Here is a 22,912-nt window from a genome sequence, read left to right on the forward strand (position 1 = left end):
GATTTTGGTTGTAAACTCTTAGACCAAAATTTAAAGAAAAGACTATTAGGGTTTATACCCATACCATAACTTGTATGGTGTCATTTCAACGGATCATGATGATGCTCTATTTAGTGTAAAAGCGGTAGTCACTAAAACATAATCCACAAAAATATAATGGCGTCATAATATTTTATCTCATCATTAATCCAACAAGGTTTGGATACATATCTCGGATACTATATCATCATTATGATACTCCAAGAAATGTGAGTTGTAGAACAATTTCATAACTCTCTTAGATGTTCGCTAAAACTCGTAATTCAAATATTTCCACCATGATCCAATCATAGATATTTGATTTTTCTATTACGATGATTTCCACTTCATGTTGAAATTTATTTGAATCCTATTCAAATGTTTCAAACTTTTCCTTATTGAATATATCCACATATATACTCAATTCATTGTTTGAAAGTTTTCATGAAGTAGAAGAATCTTCCGCACACAACTATGCCCAGTGAACCACATATATCATTATGTATGTTTTCACTAAGTTAGTTGCCCGTTCAACTTTTGGCCTATGAACGGTATTTTAGTCATTACTTTTAGAAAAGATATTGCAAGCGCCAAACGATTCAAAAAATCAAATGACTCCAAAAATCCATTTGCATGGAGTTCCATCATGCATTCCTTTCTAACATGACCTAAATGGCGGTTCCACAAATAAGTGGAATTCAAATCATTTGCCTTATGGCATTTTAGCGTCAGTGTTATGTATGTATGTTTCACCATTAAGATTTATAATAACTTATCCATCGTACATGGAGTAATGTCATAATTTGAACAACTCATTGTTTTCATTTGACCGAGCAAAATAACAATTATTAAGTTCTTTATTATAAATTCTAAGGGCTAGATAGAATGCCAACGACGAACATAATAACACTTTATTTTGTTCCGGACGTGCATTCCTATCATATTCCTTGTCGAGTCACTTAGGCCATTGTATTCTTGTATTGCGTTGTTTTGTATGACACTTCATACCAACCAATATAGTACTAATACCCAAGAATTTCATAGTGTGACTTAACTAGGAATACAACCATAACATGTATATCATTTATATACACCTGAGCTAGACTTTCTAGTCTTTTCTTTTCTTTTGCCAAAATATCTTTTGCAGTTTCTCTTTTAGCTTTTCTCATTATTCAGAAAAACATTTCAACATCAATAACTTCTAGGTTTGTTGGTCAAATACCAATAACCTTGAGGTTCTTACTTTGAAGTTGATCATCATATGACAAGTGTTTCAGATTTCACTATTAGTAAATTTGTAATATGATGAACAATTTCACTCATAATTTTATCCATCAATTCATGATAACTTTCTGAGACCATGTCTGTACATGCTAGGCTCATAAAGTTTAAACCTTAGTATTCGCATATGCAAAACTGGCTTGCACCCGTTGGAAGCACACGTAGAATCTATAACACCCGATCATCACGTGATGCTTCGAAACGACGAGTCTTAGCAACGGTGCATACTAAGGACAATCACTTCATGGATATGCGAATATCGTTAGTGCCCCAATAGTTGGAGGATTGGGACGCCTTGCGTCTTCAACCTTCGTACATTCCCATAAAACTTATGAGTTTATGTAGTCTCACCAAATTTATATTCTATCATCTTGCAATAAGGTCTTAGATATCACATATATCTCGTACCTTGATTATTTCTGAAAACTAAATTTTCAGCTCCTTACTTTTCAAACAGATTTGAACTTCAAGTTTCACGGAGACAAGATAACTTTAGGTACTAATTGAAACCATAGCTCTCTGAATCAACAAAGTGAGTTTCACTAAAAGTTTGCAATAGGACTTAATCATTTCTTGATTCATTAACAATACGGTAACAATCCGTAAAGTTTCTAGTCAGATTTTAACAGTATTTCTATCTCAATTATAAGACTAGCGCATAGTAGTAAACGGATGCCAATACTACAAAATTAATTCAAAATACTACCCAGACTATGTTTATGATAATTAGTTCATGTTTTAATCTAATTACTAATGAACTCCCACTTAATACAACATCCCCCATAGTTGTTAAGTGGTACACGATCCAAATCCACTACACCAAAAACCGATCATCACGTGAGATGATGTAGCTTCAATGGTGAACATCAACATGTTGATCATATCATCCATATGACTCATGTTCAACCTTTCGGTTTCCGTTGTCCCGAGGCCATGTCTGTACATGCTAGGCTCGTCAAGCAAACCCAAGTATTCCGCGTGTGCAACATGGCTTACACTCGTTGTATGTTGAGTTTATCACACCCGATCATCACGAGATGCTTCAAAACGTCAAACAATGCAACGGTGCATACGAGGGGAGAACACTTTATTATCTTGATATTAATGTGAGGGATCATCTTATAATGCTACCGTCGCGTTCTAAGCAAAATAAGATGCATAAAGGATTAACATCACATGCAGTTCATATGTGATATGATATGGCCCTTTTGTCTTTGCGCCTTTGATCTTCATCTCCAAAGCACGGACATGATCTCCATCATCTTTGGGCATGATCTCCATCATCGTCGGCGTAGCGTCAAGGTCCATGGCGCCGTCTTCATGGTTGTTCACCTCATGTAGCAACTATTACAACTACTTTGAAATACTACTCAACATGAAATTTAAAGACAACCATAAGGCTCCTGCCGGTTGCCACAATACAATAATGATCATCTCATACATATTCATCATCACATTATGGCCATATCACATCACCAAACCCTGCAAAAACAAGTTAGACGCTCTCTAATTTGGTTTGCATATTTTACGTGGTTTAGGGTTTTCGATATAGATCTAATCTACCTACGAACATGAACCACAACGTTGATACTAATGTTGTCAATAGAAGAGTAAATTGAATCTTTACTATAGTAGGAGAGACAGACACCCGCAAAGCCTCTTATGCAATACAAGTTGCATGTCGAACGAGGAACAAGTCTCATGAACGCGGTCATGTAAAGTTAGTCCGAGCCGCTTCATCCCACTATGCCATAAAGATGCAAAGTACTCAACTAAAGATAACAAGAGCATCAACGCCCACAAAACCATTGTGTTCTACTCGTGCAACCATCTATGCATAGACACGGCTCCGATACCACTCGTAGGATAACGTTGCATAGAAAACAAAAATTTTCCTACCGCAAACACGCAATCCAAGCCAAGATGCAATCTAGAAGACGGTAGCAACGAGGGGGTATCGAGTCTCACCCTTGAAGAGATTCCAAAGCCTACAAGATGAGGCTCTTGTTGCTGCGGTAGACGTTCACTTGCCGCTTGCAAAAGCGCGTAGAAGATCTTGATCACGATCGGTTCCGGCGCCACGAACGGGCAGCACCTCCGTACTCGGTCACACGTTCGGTTGTTAATGAAGACGACGTCCACCTCCCCGTTCCAGCGGGCAGTGGAAGTAGTAGCTCCTCTTGAATCCGACAGCACGACGGCGTGGTGTCGGTGGCGGTGGAGGATCCCGGCGGAGCTTCGCTAAGCGTGCGGGGAAGAAGGAGGAGTGGGGCGGCTAGGGTTTGGGGAGAGGGGGTGGCCGGCCTCCAAGGGGTGCGGCCAAGGTGGTGGCTTTGGTGTGGCCGGCCCCTCCCCTATGCCCCTCATTATATAGGTGGAACCCAAGTGTTGGTGTCCAAGTCTTCGAATAAGACCCGAAACCAAAACCTTCCATAGGAGGGGCAATCCTAGCCCAACTAGGACTCCCACCCAAAGGTGGGATTCCCACCTCCCATGTGGGGGTGGCCGGCCCCCTATGGTGGAGTCCACTTGGGACTCCACCCCATCTAGGGCTGGCCGGCCATGGAGGTGGAGTCCCTTGTGGACTCCACCTTCCTTGGTGGTTTCTTCCGGACTTTTCTAGAACCTTCTAGAACCTTCCATAGAACCTTCCGCGACATTTTATTTCTCATAAGATGACATCCTATATATGAATCTTATTCTCCGGACCATTCCGGAACTCCTCGTGATGTCCGGGATCTCATCCGGGACTCCGAACAAATATTCGAACTCCATTCCATAATTCAAGTACTACCATTTCAACATCCAACTTTAAGTGTGTCACCCTACGGTTCGAGAACTATGCGGACATGGTTGAGTACTCACTCCGACCAATAACCAATAGCGGGATCCGGAGATCCATAATGGCTCCCACATATTCAACGATGACTTTAGTGATCGAATGAACCATTCACATACATTACCAATTCCCTTTGTCTCACGATATTTTACTTGTCCGAGGTTTGATCTTCGGTATCACTCTATACCTTGTTCAACCTCGTTTCCTGATAAGTACTCTTTACTCGTACCGTGGTATGTGGTCTCTTATGAACTTATTCATATGCTTGCAAGACATTAGACGACATTCCACCGAGAGGGCCCGAGTATATCTATCCGTCATCGGGATGGACAAATCCCACTGTTGATCCATATGCCTCAACTCATACTTTCCGGATACTTAATCCCACCTTTATAACCACCCATTTACGCAGATGGCATTTGATGTAATCAAAGTACCTTTCCGGTATAAGTGATTTACATGATCTCATGGTCATAAGGACTAGGTAACTATGTATCGAAAGCTTATAGCAAATAACTTAATGACGAGATCTTATGCTACGCTTAATTGGGTGAATCCATTACATCATTCATACAATGATATAACCTTGTTATTAATAACATCCAATGTTCATGATTATGAAACTAATCATCCATTAATCAACAAGCTAGTTAAGAGGCATACTAGGGACTCTTTGTTGTTTACATATCACACATGTATCAATGTTTCGGTTAATACAATTATAGCATGGTATGTAAGCATTATCATAAACACAAAGATATATAATAACCATTTATTATTGCCTCTTGGGCATATCTCCAACACTCCGTCCCTCCAAAAACTTACTCTAGCACAACGTCACGCGGAAGTTTCCGCCATGCTGAACAAGGTATGGGGAAAACCGGACGAGGAGGTGCGTGAACTCGCCGAGCTGGAGAGCGACTTGAAGGATTTTTTCGCCAAGCACAAGGAAGTGCGGCAGGTAATACTAGCCCCCAAGCATTGGGTGATATAGTTCCGTGTAACGTGTATTATCCGATGCTTTCCCAGAATCTACTTTAGACGGAAATTTAAAATTTTTATATCTCAAACTGAATTCCTCGCTAGCCCCCAAGATTTTAAATATCCGGCTAACTCCCTGCTGCTTCATAGACCACACGGAAATTGCACGAAGATCTGCGCATTCATGTGCTAGAGCAGATCACGGAGATCGAGGGACTGCGCCAGAACGCGGAAAACAGCCAAAAGGCTATCCAGCTGCTTGAGACCCGCCTTAAAGGTATGAGATCCGGGTCTTTCACTTTTTGTGTTGTCATAGTTCAAGGTGCATAATATGTGCAACTTTTCTGCCTTCAGAAGAATCTGCCAAGCACTCCTCGTTTGATGAACTTTCCGCCAAAGTCAAGGTGCTTGAGGCGGAGAACGAGTCCCTCAAAACCTTCATTCATGAATCCACTAAAAAGGAATCTGAGGCGAGGAAAAAACTCTCCGAGAAGCATGCCAGCGACCTGGCGGAACTGAATGACAAACTGGAGAAAAGCCAGGGCCGCGTGATTTCCATAGTATCCAAGAACAGAGTTCTGAGGAGGAGGCGGAGGCTATTGACAAACTTATCTTCCGTAAGCATTTTTCCGTATCGTCGCTCCGACTAACTTGTATGATTCCTTCCTAACGGAACTGAATCTCTTTCTTCCACAGCAAGCCTTGGCTTTGAATGGTCCAAAGAGTCGAACCTTACGAGGACGGAGGCATACGATGAAGCGCGGATATCAATTGACGCGTTATTTGAAGCCTGTCGCGGAATCGCCACGGCTCTGTCTTTGAAGAAGGCCAAAACCACAGTCATCGATACGATGACCAAACTTATGAAGCTGGTGCCGGATTTCATCAAGGACTGGCAAGAATCTTCAAGCACGCGGAGTCGCCTCCCCGGTCTTGGCCACCTGCAAGGCTCACTTCCCCTCGCTCAACCTCGGCGACTATTGCACGCGGAGCCCCCAAGGGTTCCGACATGGGCGCCTCCTCGCGGAAACCGAAGGATATGAACAGCTGTTTGTCAGGCGAGTGGATCACTCGTTCTGGTATAACAAACATGATCTGCCCGAAGGCTTTTCCGATGCTGAGGAAGAAGCAGGTGAGCCGGAGTTTTACGGGGAAGGATCCGGATCAAGCGGGGAGCATTCCGGAGAAAACTCTGGTGACGACTCCAAAGCCGGATCTGGTGACAGCGACGACGGCTCCTCCTACCAGCAGTCAGAAGAAGAAGACTCCGAGTAGAGTTCCTGCTTTAAACAATGAAACAAGTTGCATCATTTTGGCCCCAGAGTGGGTTTGTAATAAGACTTATATTCTTAAGTAGCTAGGAACGAAACGATTATGCATGGGGCGGAAACACTTATCCTGCTATCCGTTAATGTTATGTGCATGTTTCGTTTTATGTCGGAAAGCAAGTGCTGACTTCATTGTTTTCCGGCTTGCCCGCTTGACCTTCCGCGAGCCGGAAGACCTTAGCCGGAAACGCTCGCCAGCGGCGACGAAGCCCAATGGCAATCCGTCAATAACCGCGGAAACAAGCCCCTGGGCATCGGTGCCGGAAATCGCTACTAGGAATCCACGAGTTCGCAACAGACAACAACTTAATCAGAAAACTTAAGCTTACGTCCTGAAGGACGATTTTTGAAAATCACAACTTTTGTACACGCCTAGGCGGAAAGATCCAGCTCTGCGGTTTTAGTCGGAAAACATACACGATCTAAAAATGAACAAGTAAAGGAGGTAAAAGACTCAAAGAGTGAACCATAAGCTTTATTTCATTGATCATGTATAACTATTACAGAGTTTGTAACTCGGAAAGAATATGCTAAGTGTAGAAAGGACGTAGCTGTGCGATATTCCAAGGGCGATCTGTTTCATCGTAGATGTCATCCGGATCCTCACGCTTGCGTTTCCGGCGCCGGCTAGCAGGTCTATCCCTCGGCTCGCGGAAATCAACAAGGTAGTATGACCCGTTATGAAGCACTTTGCTAACGACGAAGGGTCCTTCCCATGGAGATTGCAACTTATGGTCTTTCACTTGTCGAAGGCGGAGGACCAGGTCTCCTGCCATGAAGGAGCGATTCCGTACTCGACGACTGTGATAACGTCGGAGCTTTTGCTGGTAGATGGCGGAGCGCTGGTCAGCTAGATTCCGAGCTTCTTCGATCAGGTCCACAGATAGCTGTCTGGCCTCGTCAGCTGTTTCTTCATTATAGGCGGAAACTCGCGGTGAATCGTGGATGATGTCGGAGGGAATCACGGCTTCGGATCCGTATACCAGGAAGAAAGGGGTAAACCCCGTTGACCTGTTAGGGGTAGTTCGCAAACTCCACAAGACAGCGTCTAGTTCGTCGGCCCAAGCTCCGGCTGCTCGTCGCAGCGGTTCTTCAAGGCGTGGCTTGATTCCTGATAATATTAGACCGTTAGCTCTTTCAACTTGACCATTGGATTGTGGGTGAGCCACAGATGCAAGGTCCACTCGAATCCCCATTGTCTCACAATAATCCTTTAATTCTCCCTGAGCGAAGTTTGTGCCATTATCTGTGATTATGCTGTGTGGGATGCCGAATCTCATCACGAGGCTGCAGACAAATTTTAGTGCCGTAGCACCGTCGGCTTTTCTCACTGGCTTTGCCTCGATCCACTTGCTGAACTTGTCAACAGCGACCAATAAGTATTCAAAACCGCCAGGAGATGATCTTTTTAACTTACCAACCATATCGAGCCCCCAGACCGCAAATGGCCAGGTGATAGGTATGGTCTTCAGCTCTTGGGCTGGAGCGTTTGGTTGAGTAGCATAGTACTGACAACCTCGGCAGGTCTTGACTATCTTTTCAGCATCTTCTTTAGCTGTGAGCCAATAAAAGCCTAGCCGAAAAGCTTTTGCAACAAGTGACCTGGGAGCGGCATGGTGCCCGCAGTCCCCTGCGTGGATCTCTCTGAGGATTTCAATGCCATCTTGATTGGAGACGCATTTGAGAAATACCCCTGTTGCGCTTCGTTTGTAGAGCTGTCCATCAACAATTGTGTAGGATCGTGCTCGTCTGATGATCTGGCGCGCGAGTACCTCGTCCTCCGGCAACTTCGATCGATGAGGTAGTCCAGGAAAGGCCGTGTCCAAGCCGGAATGGTAGCCAATACCTCTCTAGCCGGAGACACTCGCCACTTCGGGTTTTCCGGGTTAGCGCCCTTCACCGAGGGTATCCGGAGATGCTCTAGGAAAATTCCAGGCGGAATTGGCTTTCTGCCGGATCCGAGCTTGGATAGCATGTCCGCCGCCGTGTTATCGTCTCTCCCGGCGTACTTGACTTCGTATCCGAGGAAGCACTTGGCGAGCTCATCAACTTCGTCTCGTAGGCTGCCATGACGGAATTTCTGGCGTTCCAGGTTCCGGCTACTTGTTGTGCCACCAAGTCGGAATCTCCACAGCATATGATGTGCTTGATCCCAATTTCCTCAGCGATGCGCAGACCGTGTAATAGAGCCTCGTATTCCGCCATGTTATTTGTAGCTTCGAAGTGGATCTGCAGAACATACTGCAGTTCTTCTCCGGTAGGGGACTTCAGGGTGACTCCGGCTCCTGAGCCTTGATGCTGCTTGGATCCATCGAAGTGCATAACCCATGTTTCTGGTTCCGGCTCCGGACTTGCATCCGGAGCTTCGTCCAATCCGCAACGAAATCTGCCAAGACTTGGGATTTGACCGCAGTCCTTGGCTTGTAAGCGATGTCGAAGGCGGATAATTCAATGCCCCATTTAGCTGTCCGTCCTGTTGCGTCAGCGTTGTTGAGAATTGTTGACAGCGGAGCCTTGCTCACAACTGTTACTGGGTGCTCTTGGAAGTAGTGTCTCAGCTTCCGGCTGCCTAGGAAAACTCCATAAGCTAGCTTCTGAAAGTGAGGGTATCTTTGCTTTGACTCCGTCAGCACCTCGCTTATGTAGTAGACAGGTCTTTGGACGTCGTATTCATGACCTTCTTCCTTTCGCTCCACCACGATGACGAGGCTGATGACTTTGTTGGTAGCTGCCAGATAAAGGAGCATTGGCTCTGACTCTGCTGGGGCTGCCAAGATAGGTGGGGAGGTAAGTATTTCCTTCAACCCTCGAAGAGCTGCGTCAGCTGCGTCGTCCCAGACAAATTTGTCTGTTTTCTTCAACAACTTGTACGGAGGTAGCGCCTTCTCGCCAAGACGGCTAACAAACCTACTGATTGCTGCGACACAACCAGTTAGTCGTTGCACATCTTTGAGACAAGTTGGCCGTTTGATACACAGGATTGCCTTGATCTTTTCCGGGTTAACCTCAATGCCTCCGTGAGAGACTATGAAGCCAAGGAGTTTTCCGGCTGGCACGCCAAAGCCGCACTTCAGCGGATTCAACATCATCTTGTACCGACGGAGATTCTCAAAGGTTTCGTGAGGTCGCCGATCAAGTCGGATCCTTTCCGGGTCATGACCGCGATGTCGTCGACGTAGGCGTGCACGTTCCGGCCAATTTGGTCCTTCGAGCATCGCTGCATCGTACGTTGGTAGGTGGCACCTGCGTTTTTCAAACCAAAAGGCATAGTAACATAGCAGTAAGTACCAAACGGGGTAATGAATGAAGTCGCCTTTTGGTCGGATTCCTTCATCCGGATCCGATGGTACCCGGAATACGCATCAAGAAAACACGAAGTTCCGCCCCCGCCGTCGAATCAATGACTTGGTCAATGCGCGGCAAGGGGAACGGATCCTTCGGGCAATGCTTGTTCAAGCCAGAGTAATCGATGCACATTCTTAGTATTTCAGTATTCTTTTTGGGTACAAGGACGGGATTCGCGACCCAATCGATGTGGATAACTTCTATTACAAAATCTGCTTCTAGTAACTTTGCTAATTCCATTCCTATGGCGCGGCGCTTCTTATCTCCAAAGCGTCGCATAGCTTGCTTCACCGGTTTAGCCCCCGGATTTATGTTGAGGTAGTGCTCGGCGAGTTCCCTAGGTACTCCGGACATGTCAGAAGGTTGCCATGCGAAGATATCCATGTTAGCGCGGAGGAAATCGACGAGCGCGTCTTCCTATTTGGGGTCCATGTTGGCTCCGACCGAGACTTGCTTGCTAGGGTCATCTTCCTTGAAGTTGACTTTCTTGGTCTCTATCGCGGCCCTGAAAGAGTTTTTCTGTTCGGAGATCTGCTTCTTGGTGGTTTGCATCTCAGTCGGATCCACCGCGGCTCTGTAGCCTTTCAGCTCTTCTCCGGATATGACAGACTCGCGAAGGCGGCTTCGCCCAACTCGCACTCGTGAGCCTTTTTGTAGTCTCCGGTTATGGTGATCATACCATTAGGACCCGGAATCTTGAGCTTGTTGTAGATATAGCACGCTCTTGCGTGGAACTTGTGGTAGGTGGGCCTGCCGAAGATGACGTGGTAGGAGCTCTTGAAAGGCACAACTTCAAACGTGATCTTTTCTTCGCGGAAATTATGAACATCGCCGAAAGCAACGGGAAGTGTGATGCTGCCGAGGGAGTTCGCCTTCTTACCCGGAACCACGCCGTGAAACTCAGTGGTGCTGTGTTTGAGCTGTTCCCTGGTGAGGTTCATCCGCTCCAGAGTCTCCAGGTACATGATGTTCAAGCTGGCTCCGCCATCCATGAGGCACTTGGAGAAGTCATACCCGTCTATGCGGGGACTCACAACCAAGGCGTAGTATTCTTTTGGCACAATGGCGGGATGATCCTCCCCGTCAAATGTGCATGGAACTTCCGACCACCCGACATACTGCGGCACGGCCGGAACCGTGGCATTCGGGATCCGGGTAGCTGATTTTGTAGCGCGGATCGTGGGGGTTCCGAGGAAGGTGTGGTAAGCCCCCACGCTCTTTTTCTCGAAGGGGTTGGATTTACTCGCGGATCCGGCTTTGGGATCCGGCGAGTTATCATCCTCGTCCATCGCCTCGGAGCTGTCCTCCTCCTTGTCCTTGTTCTTGCCCTTGCCCCCTTTGCCGCGTGGGCGGTGCTTCCGGCTCGCTTGTATCCCGCCTCCGGGTCGTTCTTTAGGTCATTGACCCACTTGCGGTTGCGGTTGGTGTGTGTGGACTTCCCCGTAGCCGGATCCAAGTGGGCCAGGCAGGGCATGTCTCTGTACTCTTCGTAGGTTTGCGGGGCGCGGGATCCGCCAGCGGTGACCTCAGTGCCATGCTGCTGACCCCTGCCGGCTCCGCCTCCGCGGCCGCGTCCTCTTCCGCCTCCTGAACCTCCGCGTTGGAACGCCATGGCGACCATGTCGGATCCGCCACTCTTCTGGTCATCAGGGTTTTTGCGTTTGTGGCCGCTGTTGTTACCGTTATCACGGTTCTTCTTTTGTTGGTGCAGGGGAATTGCTGTAGCTGCGATATCACCGCCTGCGTCGTCATCGGCGGCAGTGTGGTCACTGGCAATGGAGATCATCTCGTCCAAAGTTAGTTTGTTGGCGTTGGCCAAACATGTAAGCTTATGCCTCAGCAATCCTCCTCTCTGTAGTCCACCAATGAAGGCGTACATGGCAGTGGTGTGGTCGACGTTTTCGCACTCGTTCCTGCATGCCAACCATCGTGTGAGGAAGTTTCTTGAGGATTCTCCCTTCTTCTGGATACAAGCTTGTAAGTCGCTTGCCGTGGCAGGTCTTTTGTAGGTGCCTCTGAAGTGTTTTTCAAAAGCGGTCTTCAGGTCGAACCAGCAAAAGATGGAGTTTTTCTCGAGGTCGCTGAGCCAGATCCGGGCTGGTCCTACAAGGTACAACTGGAGCATGCGGCAGGCGATATTAGGGGTTCCTCCGGCAAAGGTTACTGCATTATAGTAATCCTCAATCCAGGTATCCGGCCTTTCGGTGCCATCATAATGCTTCAGATTTCCGGGTAGCTTGAGGGAGCTCCTTGGCTTTGGTTCCTCTCGAATCATCCTGCCAAAGCACTTTGGTCCGATGTAGTCGGTTCTGTATTCGTTGAGGCGTTCCCGCGCGTCGCGCGAGCCATGACGGGGGGCCGTGAGCGAGAGCGAGATCTCGGCCACCGCCTCCGCCTCCACCTCCGCCGCCACCGCTAGGTGGTGGTGAGGGAGACCTGCGAGGGGGCCGATCCGACCTCCCGCTTCCGCCCGCGATTCCCCCCCGCCCTCCCGGTGCCGGCTCCGGCTCCCGTGGCTGCCTTCGCCGTGACGCTGGCTGCCCCGGTCGTTCCGGCTCCGGCGGGGCTCCGGTCGCGCTCCTCATTCCGGCTCCTCCTAGGCTCGGGCTCACGATCGTTGTTCTGATTCCGGCGAGGTTCCGGCGTGCGCTCCCCGTTCCGGTTTCCGGAGGGCATCACGATGTCGCGGATAACAATTCCACCATGCCCTTGAGGCCTGGTGTTTCCGGCTGGACTACGGCGACGAGGGGGACGCGGGTAACCATTAGGCGGAGGAGAGGCGTTGCGGTACTTGTCTCGTCCGAGTACATTGCGTCCTTTCCCTTTCTCGGATCCGACGGTGGCGTCTTTGATGGTACGGGGATCGGATTTGGGTGTTCCCCGGCTTTCCTTCCGCGTTCCGAGGATCCGGTTCGCGACTCGTCATCTCGATGGCGATTGTTGTGGGCGTCCTTCCGCGCGGTGGAGACGCAATGCTCCGGGTTAGATTCCAACTTGCGCGAAGTATCTGCCTTGCTCTGCTGTTTAACCGCTGAAGCGACGAGCGTGCGCAAGTAGTTGATGTCAACCTCCTCGTCACTTTTCTTCAGAATTTCTGCAGCTTTCGCCAAATTGTCCTTTGGGGTGGCGAGCGGCTGCTGTTCGGCGAGGGTTGCGAAGTTGATCCTGCGGGGAGGGATTGCTTCTCCGACGATTCTATCGGCCTCCGCCTCGTGCGTAGGTCATTTTCACCTCCCACTCCTTTCTCATACTCTTGACTTGCTCGAGCGTTGCGGTGACTTCGCGATCCTGTCTTTCAAAGCGATCCATGATCGGTGCAGCTTCTTCCCTCTCATCCAATATAGCGAGTACGCGGTGTTAGCAAACTTTTTGGCTGTGGCCAGCATCTCCTTTCTAGTGGCCTCTAAAGCCTCCGGATCTGCGGCATCGCCAGGGGTTATTGGCTTGTTGAGGACGTCTGACTTTGCGACCAAATCCATGCGTGCTTGTGCAACTATCTCTTCAGGCGACAGGAGGTCCTCCGAGGAAGAATCCCTACGGGGCCGCTCCCGTGACATCGGAGATCCCTGGTGGGATGGCTGGGGGTCGGATTGAGTGCCTGCCTCTTCTGATCCGTTTTCTCCGAGTGCCGCTACAGTTGCAAGTACCTGCTTTGGCTAGACGGAATCGACTTCGAGTCGTTCACCGTATCCGAGTTCCGTCACCTTGCGATCAAACTCTGCAGGTGTCCATGGACTCGGGTGTCTCCGGAGATTGGGCTTAGATTTCCCAAAATCGACTCTTCAACCGGAGTTTCGCTTTCTCCGACGGCCTCTTGCTGATCCGGAGCAGCGTTGTTTTCCGGGGCCTCGACCTGCTCGGGACCAGCTCCGACTTCGTGAGGGGCGGTTCCGGCGGTATGGGCCAAGAAGTGTACGAAGTGACACCTTTGCTTCTCTAACACCTGGGAGACCCAGGCGGATCTGCATTGGTCTTCCACCGTTACTTCCTGCTCAGGGGCGGATTGGGTGGGTTTTGATTTTTTCAGATCTAAGGCGGAATCTTCGCTAGGAAGTTCCTGCGTCTCAGATCGGATCTTCGCGACTGCGTCCAGCTCGGCGGCGGTCGCGTCAGCGTTACTTACCAGTGGGTTTCCGTCGGAATCGACGGTTTCCCCGATGAAGATGTGTATGCCGCCAACTGGGACGATGGAGAGCTTGACGGGGTCGGTTTTAGCCGGAATCCAACATTCATCCGGAGGGACGATCGGCAGATTTCCGGCGTAAAGGACACGCCCCACGGCGATGGTGTCGTCGTAGCTTCCCATGGCGGAACCCTCCCGGTTCCGGCCTCCGGACGCCGCAGGCCCCACGGTGGGCGCCAACCGTCGTTGCCTAATCGACGGTACCTCGGAGGAGGGATCCTCACGAGGGGGAGAAGAAGTAGGGGCCATAGGGCGGAGTGCACACGGGACGGTGGTACGCGAGTTACCCGGCTTCGGAACACCCGCACGATGACGGGGCCTACCGCTGCTTGTCTGGAATTATCTGGGCGCTTTCGCGTTATTACAATGAGTTGTGGTTGTGCCTCTAGGGCTCCCGGGATCCGGCTTATAAAGGCGCACGGATCTAGGGTTTACATGGAGAGTCCTAGCCGGATTACAGATAGCCTAACTACGGTACAATATCTTGCCGTGCACGTCACGGATCCGCCTTCCATATACGTCGTACTGGATCCGGGTTCCTCATGGGCCTTCATGGATCCGGGTTACTCCTAATGTCGGTACGGATCCGGCTTACTGATCCTGGGGCTGGACTTCTTCCTTCATGATCAACAGCAACTGGGCCGCCCGATGGGCCACATGCCTCATCACCATCTGTGGGCCACCCGGGCTTGCCGGATCTAGGCACTGTCGATGGTACACCCTTGAAGTATACCCACAACAGCAGTAGGAAAGATTATTGTTTCTCTGAATTGTATATTTTTTCAATATTTTTTTCAATATTTTTTCCTTGCATATGCACAGCAAAATACAGTACTCTGAATTAAAAACAGCAATACACGCATGCCGAACTACAATAGCACATGGAAACATGTATCATTAAAAATTCAAAAGCATAGTTGAGTCCAAAATCCTAGGTAAAAATTATTGTAAAACCATGAAATTAAAGATCATATTGAGAGTAGCTTAAAAACAGTAAAATTAGTGTAAATTGCAACAAAGTAAAATGTTGTTGCCAATTATTTATATATACATTTTGAAAGCAGTAAGCATCAAGTGGGTTGTTCCTTAGTTTTATTTATTTTGACGGAATCACTCTCTTGATTTAAGGTTCCTTCACCTAAATAACAACGAATAAGAATGTGGTTTTTCGTCATTTATGTCATGAGGCTGCATAGTTCCTAATTTTGTGGGTAAACAAAACATACCCATCTAGGAACCCAACAATAATTAGAAAAATACGAAACAAACAAAATGGTGAAACCGGATAATTAATCGGATGCTCCTATCGAGAGTAGTTGCTTCTTGGCTGCCCTGCCGGATCGTGTTTGTGGGTGGACGATAGTGGTGTTTGTCAAGGTGTAGTCTAGCCCAGGGACGAAGCTAGGAAAACAATCTAATGGGTCCGCCTTTGTAGCATTGGTATCATCTTTGCTGATAATCAATGTTTAGTGATAAAATAGTGAAGAATTTTCATAATCCATTGGTGTCATCTGCCACCATTACCATACAGGCAGCTTCGTCCCTGGTCTAGCCCGTTTTGATTCTCATATAGTTCTGTTGTGTGCTTCCTATATGACATCTCAAGTGAGCTTCTCTATCAGCCAACACCCTTCCTGCTAGGGCGAGGATATGGGGCCCTCTTTGGTGGTGGAGATGAATGGGGCCTCGTCGAAGTCAAGCTTACTAATGTAGACGAGGGCTTGGTCTTTCAGCTGGGGTCCTTCTATCACATCAAGACTATGCATCCACCTTACTTTGGTCAACAGTTGAATCGGCTACCAAGGGCTTCGCCAATTCCAAGTTGTGATTTATTTTATAATTATGTTCACTTGTTTTTTCAACACACGTGTATTGTTCTCCTCATCACTTCGCATCTCATTCGACAACATTGGGCTTTATTAATTTAAGCCGGGCTTAATGCCTTCTTTCTAGAGATTGTTTTAGACTTAACTGAAATATCGTACCAAATACATTGTACTTTGCCAGCAATACAACACTCTTATTACAAAATGCAATAGACAAAACCCCAAAATATGCAATGGACCCACATGAAAACACCGTGAACCTAGTCTGAAAACGTGGATGTTCAAATTTATTTTTAAATAACTACAATAGAAAGTAGTGTAAACTACAATAACGCACAATGTTGTTAAAAATATCCAATCAGAGACCTTCATGAATCTCGTAAAAAAAACGCAATTAGGAGACCGGATTCCCATTTGGACATCTTGTTTGAGAGTGGCGACTTAACAATTTGACGCTCCCGTTGAGAGTCCGACTTTCTGAAGTTCCAAAATCGACTTTACAAGGACCAAGGTCTTTCCACAAGGGGAAAAAAAAGAGGCCAGCGTCTATTTTGAAAGATTTTGAACTTAATAGATCGTAGTAGTCAAAGGTGTCCAAATGGGAATGCCCGTTCCAAATTATAAGACGTTTTGGTAGATGAATTTAGCCTACCAATATCTCTTTTTTTTTTCGACACAACCTACCAATACCTCTTGTAATTTGAACGGAAGAAAGAAATAGAACGCAGAAGAAGAAAAAAACTCAAAGTCCACATGTTAGAAGAGGAAAACAGAACACCACAATCAAGTGTCTTCTGTTTCTGACTATTTCCCCGTTCCCATCCTCGACACCTCGTGAGATCGTCTTTTTCTAGGGACCTTGTGAGACCATCCGAGTGCATCCATCAGGCTCGATCAGCACTGAGCCACTGACTCGGTTGTTGCCGTTTGTGGTCGTTATCCTTATCCAGCAGGACGGAAGTTGCAGAGCATCAAGACGGAGTAGTAAAACCAACAAAACGGACACAAAACCGGGGCAACCTCCTGCCGTCTCTTCCCGCCACCAGTATTCAGTAGTATCGACTCCTACGCCGCAAACCCCCTCCGGTTTCGCCCGGCGCGCTCTCCCATACGCTGATACGCGATATAAGTATCACCTCGATCGCGCTGCTCCCAAGTCATAAGCCACACACACAGCAACCTGACAACCAGTGCCAACCAAAGCAAGAACTTCTCAGATCAGTTTCCTTGCATTGTTTGCCTGCCATGGCGGAGACCAATGCTGCACCTGCACCAGCGGCAGCGGCGGCGGAGGAGGAGGATTGCAGCAGCAGGAAGATGGTGGTGGTGGTCGGCGTGGACGACAGCGACCACAGCTACAGCGCGCTCGAGTGGGCCGTGCGGCACGTGGCGGCGGCCGCGGATGCCGAGCTCGTCGTCGTCCACGGCAAGCCGTCCGCCTCCTCCGTCGTCACCTTCGGCAGCCCCGGTACCGGCCGTAAACCCATTTTCTTTAGCTCTGCCGTCCTTTGGGACGGGATTTTCATGGTGTCTGATGATTCGAAACTTTCAGCAGGCGCCGGGGACGTGGTGAGGTTCGTGGAGGCGGACTTGCGCAAGAGGGCAGAGGACGTCGTCGACAAGGCGCGCCGCCTCTGCATCGCCAACTCGGTACCAACTCGCACCATTGCTCCGTCAAGAGAAAGAAAAACATTTCTGGAAAAACTTACTGGGCTTATACGAATTGCATTTCAATCGCAGGTTCACGGCCTGATAGAGGTGATCGAAGATGAGCCGAGGTACGTCCTCTGCAACGCCGTCGAGAAGCACGGCGCAGATCTGCTCGTCGTTGGAAGCCATGGCTACGGCGCTATCAAGAGGTAATTGATGATTTGCCTCCGTCTCCCTTCGTGGTTTCTGGGACTCAAGCTACTGGTCACAGGGTTTCATCTGATCTCTTGTTTGCTTGCAGGGCGTTTCTTGGGAGCGTGAGCGACTACTGCACCCACCACGCGCTTTGTTCCGTCATGATAGTGAAGCAGAATAAGCCCAAGAAATGATGATTGCCACTTCCGTTGTCAAATCGTGTCATTGTGTGCTGAGCTCAATGTATCCATAAGCAATTATAGGTGTTCAGCCCTCTTTTGCACACAGTTATGAGCAACTTATGTCAAACAGATGTACAGACATTATCGTAAATTTGCATTTTCAGCATTACACAATAAAAAGTTTCCAAATGTCTTCCAGTACGACCAATACCATTACATAACCTAAGTAAATATGCTCATCATTAAGAAAGTAAATAAATCTCAAAAATCCAACCAAATAAGTTTACAGAAATATCATGCATGAACCTAGAATAACGGAACATGTGGAAAGTACTTTGACATAGGATTCAGAAGTTGACGAGGACAACAAATATGCAAGTTATTTGAAGACCATGCCTCTATTCTCCCACCGCCTGGAGCTGCGCATGAGCTTTATTCTGATTTGGCCTGGAAAAGAATGCAATTGGATCAGTATAACAGTAACCTTAACGACAGCTTCAGAAGCAACAATAAGTCAGCACCACAAATAGATACAAGAGCTTTTTATTACATCAGGAGATCGGGAACGTGATGGGCTCCTGCTTGGGCTACGTTTCTTTGGGCTTGCTGCTACACCATTGGCAGGCTGAGCAAAAACGACTTTAAGTAAGTTCCCAAGACAAAATTAACAACAACAAAAAAAGGTTCAGAATACTTACAGATGCATTAGGGGACATTGATTTTGCTGGTGATCTGCAAAAAGTTCCAGAAACAACAGAATTCAATATCCAGAATGGAGCCTTAACAGCTTGATTCCAAGAACCTCGGTGCCTCCCAAGCATTGAAATGGCCAAAAGCAAATGAAACAAGCTCATTGAAATTAAAAGCAATCAGTTCCAGATGTCAAAACGTGCAGTATTATAAGTGTTTTGTGTTAAGTTTGAGCATATATACACTAGAACAGCCCTCCAATTGAAGCCTGCAAAGGAGCCAGGGGAGTTCAATCCTCGCGTACTCAAATCCAAGCAAGTCATAGAGCCGTCATGGTCCAAACCAGCAAGCCTTAATGCTACTTCGAGAGTTCCAAAACAATCCTCTATGCCCAAGCTCTGATGTAATCAGTTACAGTACATTAGGTAAAAAACAATAGATGATTTTTAGCTTCCAGTTCAGCTCCCAGTTTATTACCATACCTCGGTCAACCAAAGGAGCTGGTGCAAACTGACCAAATCCCCATCCTGAATTTCCTAATACGCAATCCCTAGATCGCCGCACAATCCCTCATCTAAGGAGAAAATGATTCGAGACTTTAAGAAAATACCGGACTAGCCAATTCAGTTAGACAAGAAACATGTGACACCAGAGCGTGATAAGATTGTGACAGTTTCCAAGCAATCATATATTTAGTATGCCAATAGTATTCCATGTACACAATCAAAAAAGAGTAAGGTTAATTAAATAGCATTGATAAACCCAGCATGCCAAAGCAACAGGGTTATCACTGCATTGGTACCTTGTAACAAGAACAGTAGTTGGATGAATCTTTTGTTGACAAAGATTGCATCATTAGTAAAATTTAAGATTTTCAGAGTATTATTTTCAAGTTTCAACCAGAGAATACTTTGCGCAGATGTTCCAACATATCAAGCAGCATTTGGTTATAAGAAAATTAAAGTGATGTCCATATTTTTTCAACAGTTATTTTTCTTCGACTGGACGATGGGAAATTTACTTCAGCCCCAGTTACCTTGATGGAGAACGTCCCTTTGACTCTGCTGGTGAATGAGAAGACACTGATCTCGACCGAGATCTTGACGCTGAACGGCGTGAAGGTTTTTTCTTTGGAGACTTGCTGAAAGTATATCCAATTTTGATCAGAGGCTATTTACGTTATGCAGGGGAAACAAAATGTGATCAAAGCCTGAGGCTAACCTTGGACTCCTGCTTCTGCTGTAGCTGCGACTTCGGCTTCTGCTGCGGCTTCGTGAATAGGAGCGACTGTTTTTGCCAGCATACTCCTTCACCTGCAGAAAACAATATTGCAGTGCAACAGTTAATTTCATATAACAAGCCAATTACCTAAACTGAACTACATATAGACATATGAGTGTACCCTTATAGGCGCCCGAGAGAAGGCGTTTTTAAATTCAGTATCATCAAGCTTCCTTATCTGCAAAGCATTTGTTCCAAAAAATCATTTCTTCCCACTCCGAAAAAGAGGACACAAGAGATCCAAGTACTCGAAAACCACATATTCAACAATATTAACTATGTGTAAGAAAAATCAGCACTCCATATAATGAAAATTAGCAAGGCACCAGAAGTGATGCCAAAGAGGGGTGAAGAACTTACAGCGTACTTCATATCATCATAGTTTGTATAATCAACAATTCCTATTGTACCTGTATTAAACAATGATGCAAGTTAACAAAAGGTAGCAGCAACATAGCACATATAACTGTACTGAAAGAACCATCGTTACAACGACTTCTTTAAACCGTAATAATGGTGTACTGCAAATAACTAGATCAAATGCATTAACAATGAGCATTCTTTTGTACTAAGATTGTCAATGTTAGTGCATATTAGGAACACTCGTATGCTAGAGGAACCAATGCATGAATACATTGTAAACCTTTGTAATGTGATACGAAGAAAAATATCATTGTATCACAATTTACCATAAAATAATAAGTAGAAACAGAACTACAATGGAATCTAAACCAGGCACTAGAAGCAGCTGAAGTGATTTAACTAATAATGCTGGCAAATTAATGTATGAGCAGAGAACTGCAGCAAGGACCCAAAATTACTCACCACCACCCTCACGGTAAACCTCAGAGAAACAAACATCACCAGCCTTTCTCATATGGTCCTGACAAACATTTAGAGAGCTTCAGAGAGGGAAAGTGGAAAAAAAAGATGATTAACATGAAAGAGGGCTGAAAAGTGACAAATATATGGTATTGCAATCTTTCTGCAGACCTTCAGATCCTGCCATGATGCAGAAGAAGGTAGTCCAGTAACCAGAACTGCCAAAAGGTGAGCACACGAGTTCAGCTTATCTGTTTATATAGATGGAAAATTTGAGCAACCAGTATAGGAATCGGGTATTTTGGCATACCACGATATTCCGTGTGCCTGGAGACACCACCACGGCGTCCTCCACCACCACCACCAAAGCTGTTCGGGATGGATGAAGAGTTAGCCCTCCCGCCATGTGCAAGTTCGACCTGTGCATAGCGAGGATTAGACATGTGAACTGAGAAGAACGAGCCGTAAAACTCACTGCACCTACCCTCAGCCGGTTCCCATCAAAGTTATAGCCATCTCGACCATGAATCGCATCTTCAGCATCACGGGGATCTTCAAACTATACATCACAGAATAACAAAGGCTATGAGTTACGATATATTTACAGCAAATCAAGATAAAATAAGCAGCTTCTAAAAGCAGTAATATCTCAATTCAGATTAATTAGGACAAGCAAATATGAAACATATTAAACAAGTTACCTCCACGAAAGCAAAGCCAGGTGGCCTTGGGGGGACCTTCAAGTCAATTTCAACTATCTTTCCATACTGCATTGAAAAATTTCAAGATTAGATATGTGCACAGAATTGGAGTAACAAAATTCCAAATTGCAGAGCAAATTAGGGACTTCGGATATAATTTCCTAATAGTGAATGGCGGAACTACCAATGTTATTTTGTATTTTTCCCTTTGATTAAAATGAACTGAAGTATTTACATTAAAACTTCCTATGTTCAGGAACAGTACAGTAAGAACACCAGAGTCATAAGTATTTCACACTCTAGCATGCCATTATTTCCGTATCTTCAAGGTAGATAGAATGCATAAGGACAGGATATACAAACCTTGTAGAACAGATCTTCCACCTCCCTCTCCCGGATATCCCCAGGGAGGTTCCCAACGTAAATAGTCCGGCTCCAGCGCCTACTCATCCTTCCTTTGGCAACCTATAACCGAAAAGAGCACGGTCAGTACTAGTAGGATGATTTGCTGAAGTGCAGAATCCAGAAACATGAAGCAAAGCGAACAAGAATAAATTAACACAGCGAACAAGCACACAGAATTCAGTCGCAGCTGGGGAAAAGAAGCAGTATCCTATAAAAAAAAAAATGAAGACAACAATTTGGGTTGAGATGTCCGGAGAAAAATATAGCCTAACATATTAATCCCCGCCAGGCGTTTTAAGGAGGGCGAGAGCTCCCGCATCTTGCTGCAACGCGCCCACGAACCCTAGAACGGCGAGAACTGAAGCGGTAACCAAAGCGCTAGAGGAGCGACTACAGATCCACAAACCGTACCAACCTACCCCCGAATAAACCGTAACGAATTCAATTGAAGAACACAGTAATCAGCGCGAGAAGAACACAGAGGGGAGATCGTACCGGAGGAGCAGGGGACGGCGGAGGATTGGGTTTGCAAGAACGCCGTCGTCGCCGGCGACGGAGGGAGCGGAAGAAGAAGATAGGGTTTACGGGTTACGCTTTGACCACCCGAGCGCAAGGACAAGCAGCGGGTTTGGTCGGTCCGCACCGCTATGTACACGGGCCGCCGTAGCAGTGTGAAAGTAACGGGAGCGGGCCGGAGTCTTACTCGAGTTCGAGTTGGGCTGCACCTGGCCCAGTGCTCCGGATGCGATTAGGCCTGTGAGCGATGGACAATATGGTTTGGACGGGTTCTTTATTATTCCTTTTCTAACTCTCAAAAAAATATATTCCTTTTCTTAGTTTTTTCTTTTTTTGTGCGATTCAAAAAGCTTTATTGATTAATAATCGATAGACAATCATTCCTTAGAGTAACTGCGAGGAAGCCTTTATAATTGATCCATAGGCACTTCCTCCTATCAGAACTAGCTTGTTGAGTGCATAAGTGGGCTACTCGATTTGCATCTCGCCTAATGAAACTATTGCTACAGTTAGAAAAGGCTATCTTATAATCTGCTATCTCCTGATAAATAGCCATGATCTCCGATTGGTTTGACCCGTCTCCACTGCAAAGATTCGCCACCTCCTTTGAGTCACTTTAATTATGACACTTGTGTATGCTCTCTCCAATGCACGCAAATCTATAAATGC

The 22,912-nt window shown here is 46.7% G+C and overlaps 2 protein-coding genes across 4 annotated transcripts; one reads left to right on the forward strand and one right to left on the reverse strand.

The window, feature by feature from the left end:
* The first annotated feature begins 16,875 nt into the window (after window positions 1-16,875).
* LOC124673041 (universal stress protein YxiE-like) lies at window positions 16,876-18,026 on the forward strand. Its single transcript, XM_047209175.1, has 4 exons — window positions 16,876-17,269; window positions 17,357-17,451; window positions 17,542-17,660; window positions 17,753-18,026. The coding sequence occupies exons 1-4, from the start codon at window positions 17,047-17,049 to the stop codon at window positions 17,838-17,840; spliced, it is 525 nt and encodes a 174-aa protein (XP_047065131.1). The 5' UTR covers window positions 16,876-17,046; the 3' UTR covers window positions 17,841-18,026.
* On the reverse strand, window positions 17,970-22,251 carry LOC124673040 (serine/arginine-rich-splicing factor SR34-like). 3 transcript variants are annotated; one of them, XM_047209172.1, is made up of 14 exons: window positions 22,223-22,250; window positions 21,686-21,787; window positions 21,323-21,388; window positions 21,106-21,180; window positions 20,932-21,040; window positions 20,793-20,839; window positions 20,625-20,682; window positions 20,160-20,209; window positions 19,921-19,977; window positions 19,740-19,831; window positions 19,555-19,659; window positions 18,527-18,560; window positions 18,379-18,453; window positions 17,970-18,275 (listed from the first exon to the last, which is right to left on the reverse strand). In XM_047209172.1, exons 2-14 carry the CDS (start codon window positions 21,770-21,772, stop codon window positions 18,261-18,263), a joined length of 870 nt encoding a protein of 289 aa, XP_047065128.1. In that variant the 5' UTR covers window positions 21,773-21,787; window positions 22,223-22,250; the 3' UTR covers window positions 17,970-18,260. The 3 variants fall into 3 exon arrangements, 2 of the variants coding, with proteins under 2 accessions (XP_047065128.1, XP_047065129.1); XR_006992742.1 differs by lacking the exons at window positions 17,970-18,275; window positions 18,379-18,453; window positions 18,527-18,560 and adding exons at window positions 18,798-18,916; window positions 19,001-19,092 and having other exon boundaries at window positions 22,223-22,251; XM_047209173.1 differs by lacking the exons at window positions 17,970-18,275; window positions 18,379-18,453; window positions 18,527-18,560 and adding an exon at window positions 18,798-19,092 and having other exon boundaries at window positions 22,223-22,251.
* Between the last annotated feature and the right edge of the window lie 661 nt (window positions 22,252-22,912).

The sequence above is a fragment of the Lolium rigidum genome, chromosome 7, assembly GCF_022539505.1.
Source record: "Lolium rigidum isolate FL_2022 chromosome 7, APGP_CSIRO_Lrig_0.1, whole genome shotgun sequence".
NCBI classification, from domain to species: Eukaryota; Viridiplantae; Streptophyta; class Magnoliopsida; order Poales; family Poaceae; genus Lolium; species Lolium rigidum.

What these genes read in the sequence shown, in the direction of transcription:
- LOC124673041 (XM_047209175.1), top strand. Translation starts at nt 17,047, where the DNA reads ATGGCGGAGACCAATGCTGCACCTGCACCAGCGGCAGCGGCGGCGGAG. An exon ending in GCCTCTGCATCGCCAACTCG is followed by an intron (nt 17,452 to 17,541) that starts GTACCAACTCGC and finishes TTTCAATCGCAG; the next exon opens with GTTCACGGCCTGATAGAGGT. An exon ending in GGCTACGGCGCTATCAAGAG is followed by an intron (nt 17,661 to 17,752) that starts GTAATTGATGAT and finishes GTTTGCTTGCAG; the next exon opens with GGCGTTTCTTGGGAGCGTGA.
- LOC124673040 (XM_047209172.1), bottom strand. Translation starts at nt 21,772, where the DNA reads ATGAGTAGGCGCTGGAGCCGGACTATTTACGTTGGGAACCTCCCTGGG. An exon ending in CATCATGGCAGGATCTGAAG is followed by an intron (nt 20,683 to 20,792) that starts GTCTGCAGAAAG and finishes AATGTTTGTCAG; the next exon opens with GACCATATGAGAAAGGCTGG. An exon ending in AAGGGACGTTCTCCATCAAG is followed by an intron (nt 18,561 to 19,554) that starts GTAACTGGGGCT and finishes AACTTTTTGCAG; the next exon opens with ATCACCAGCAAAATCAATGT.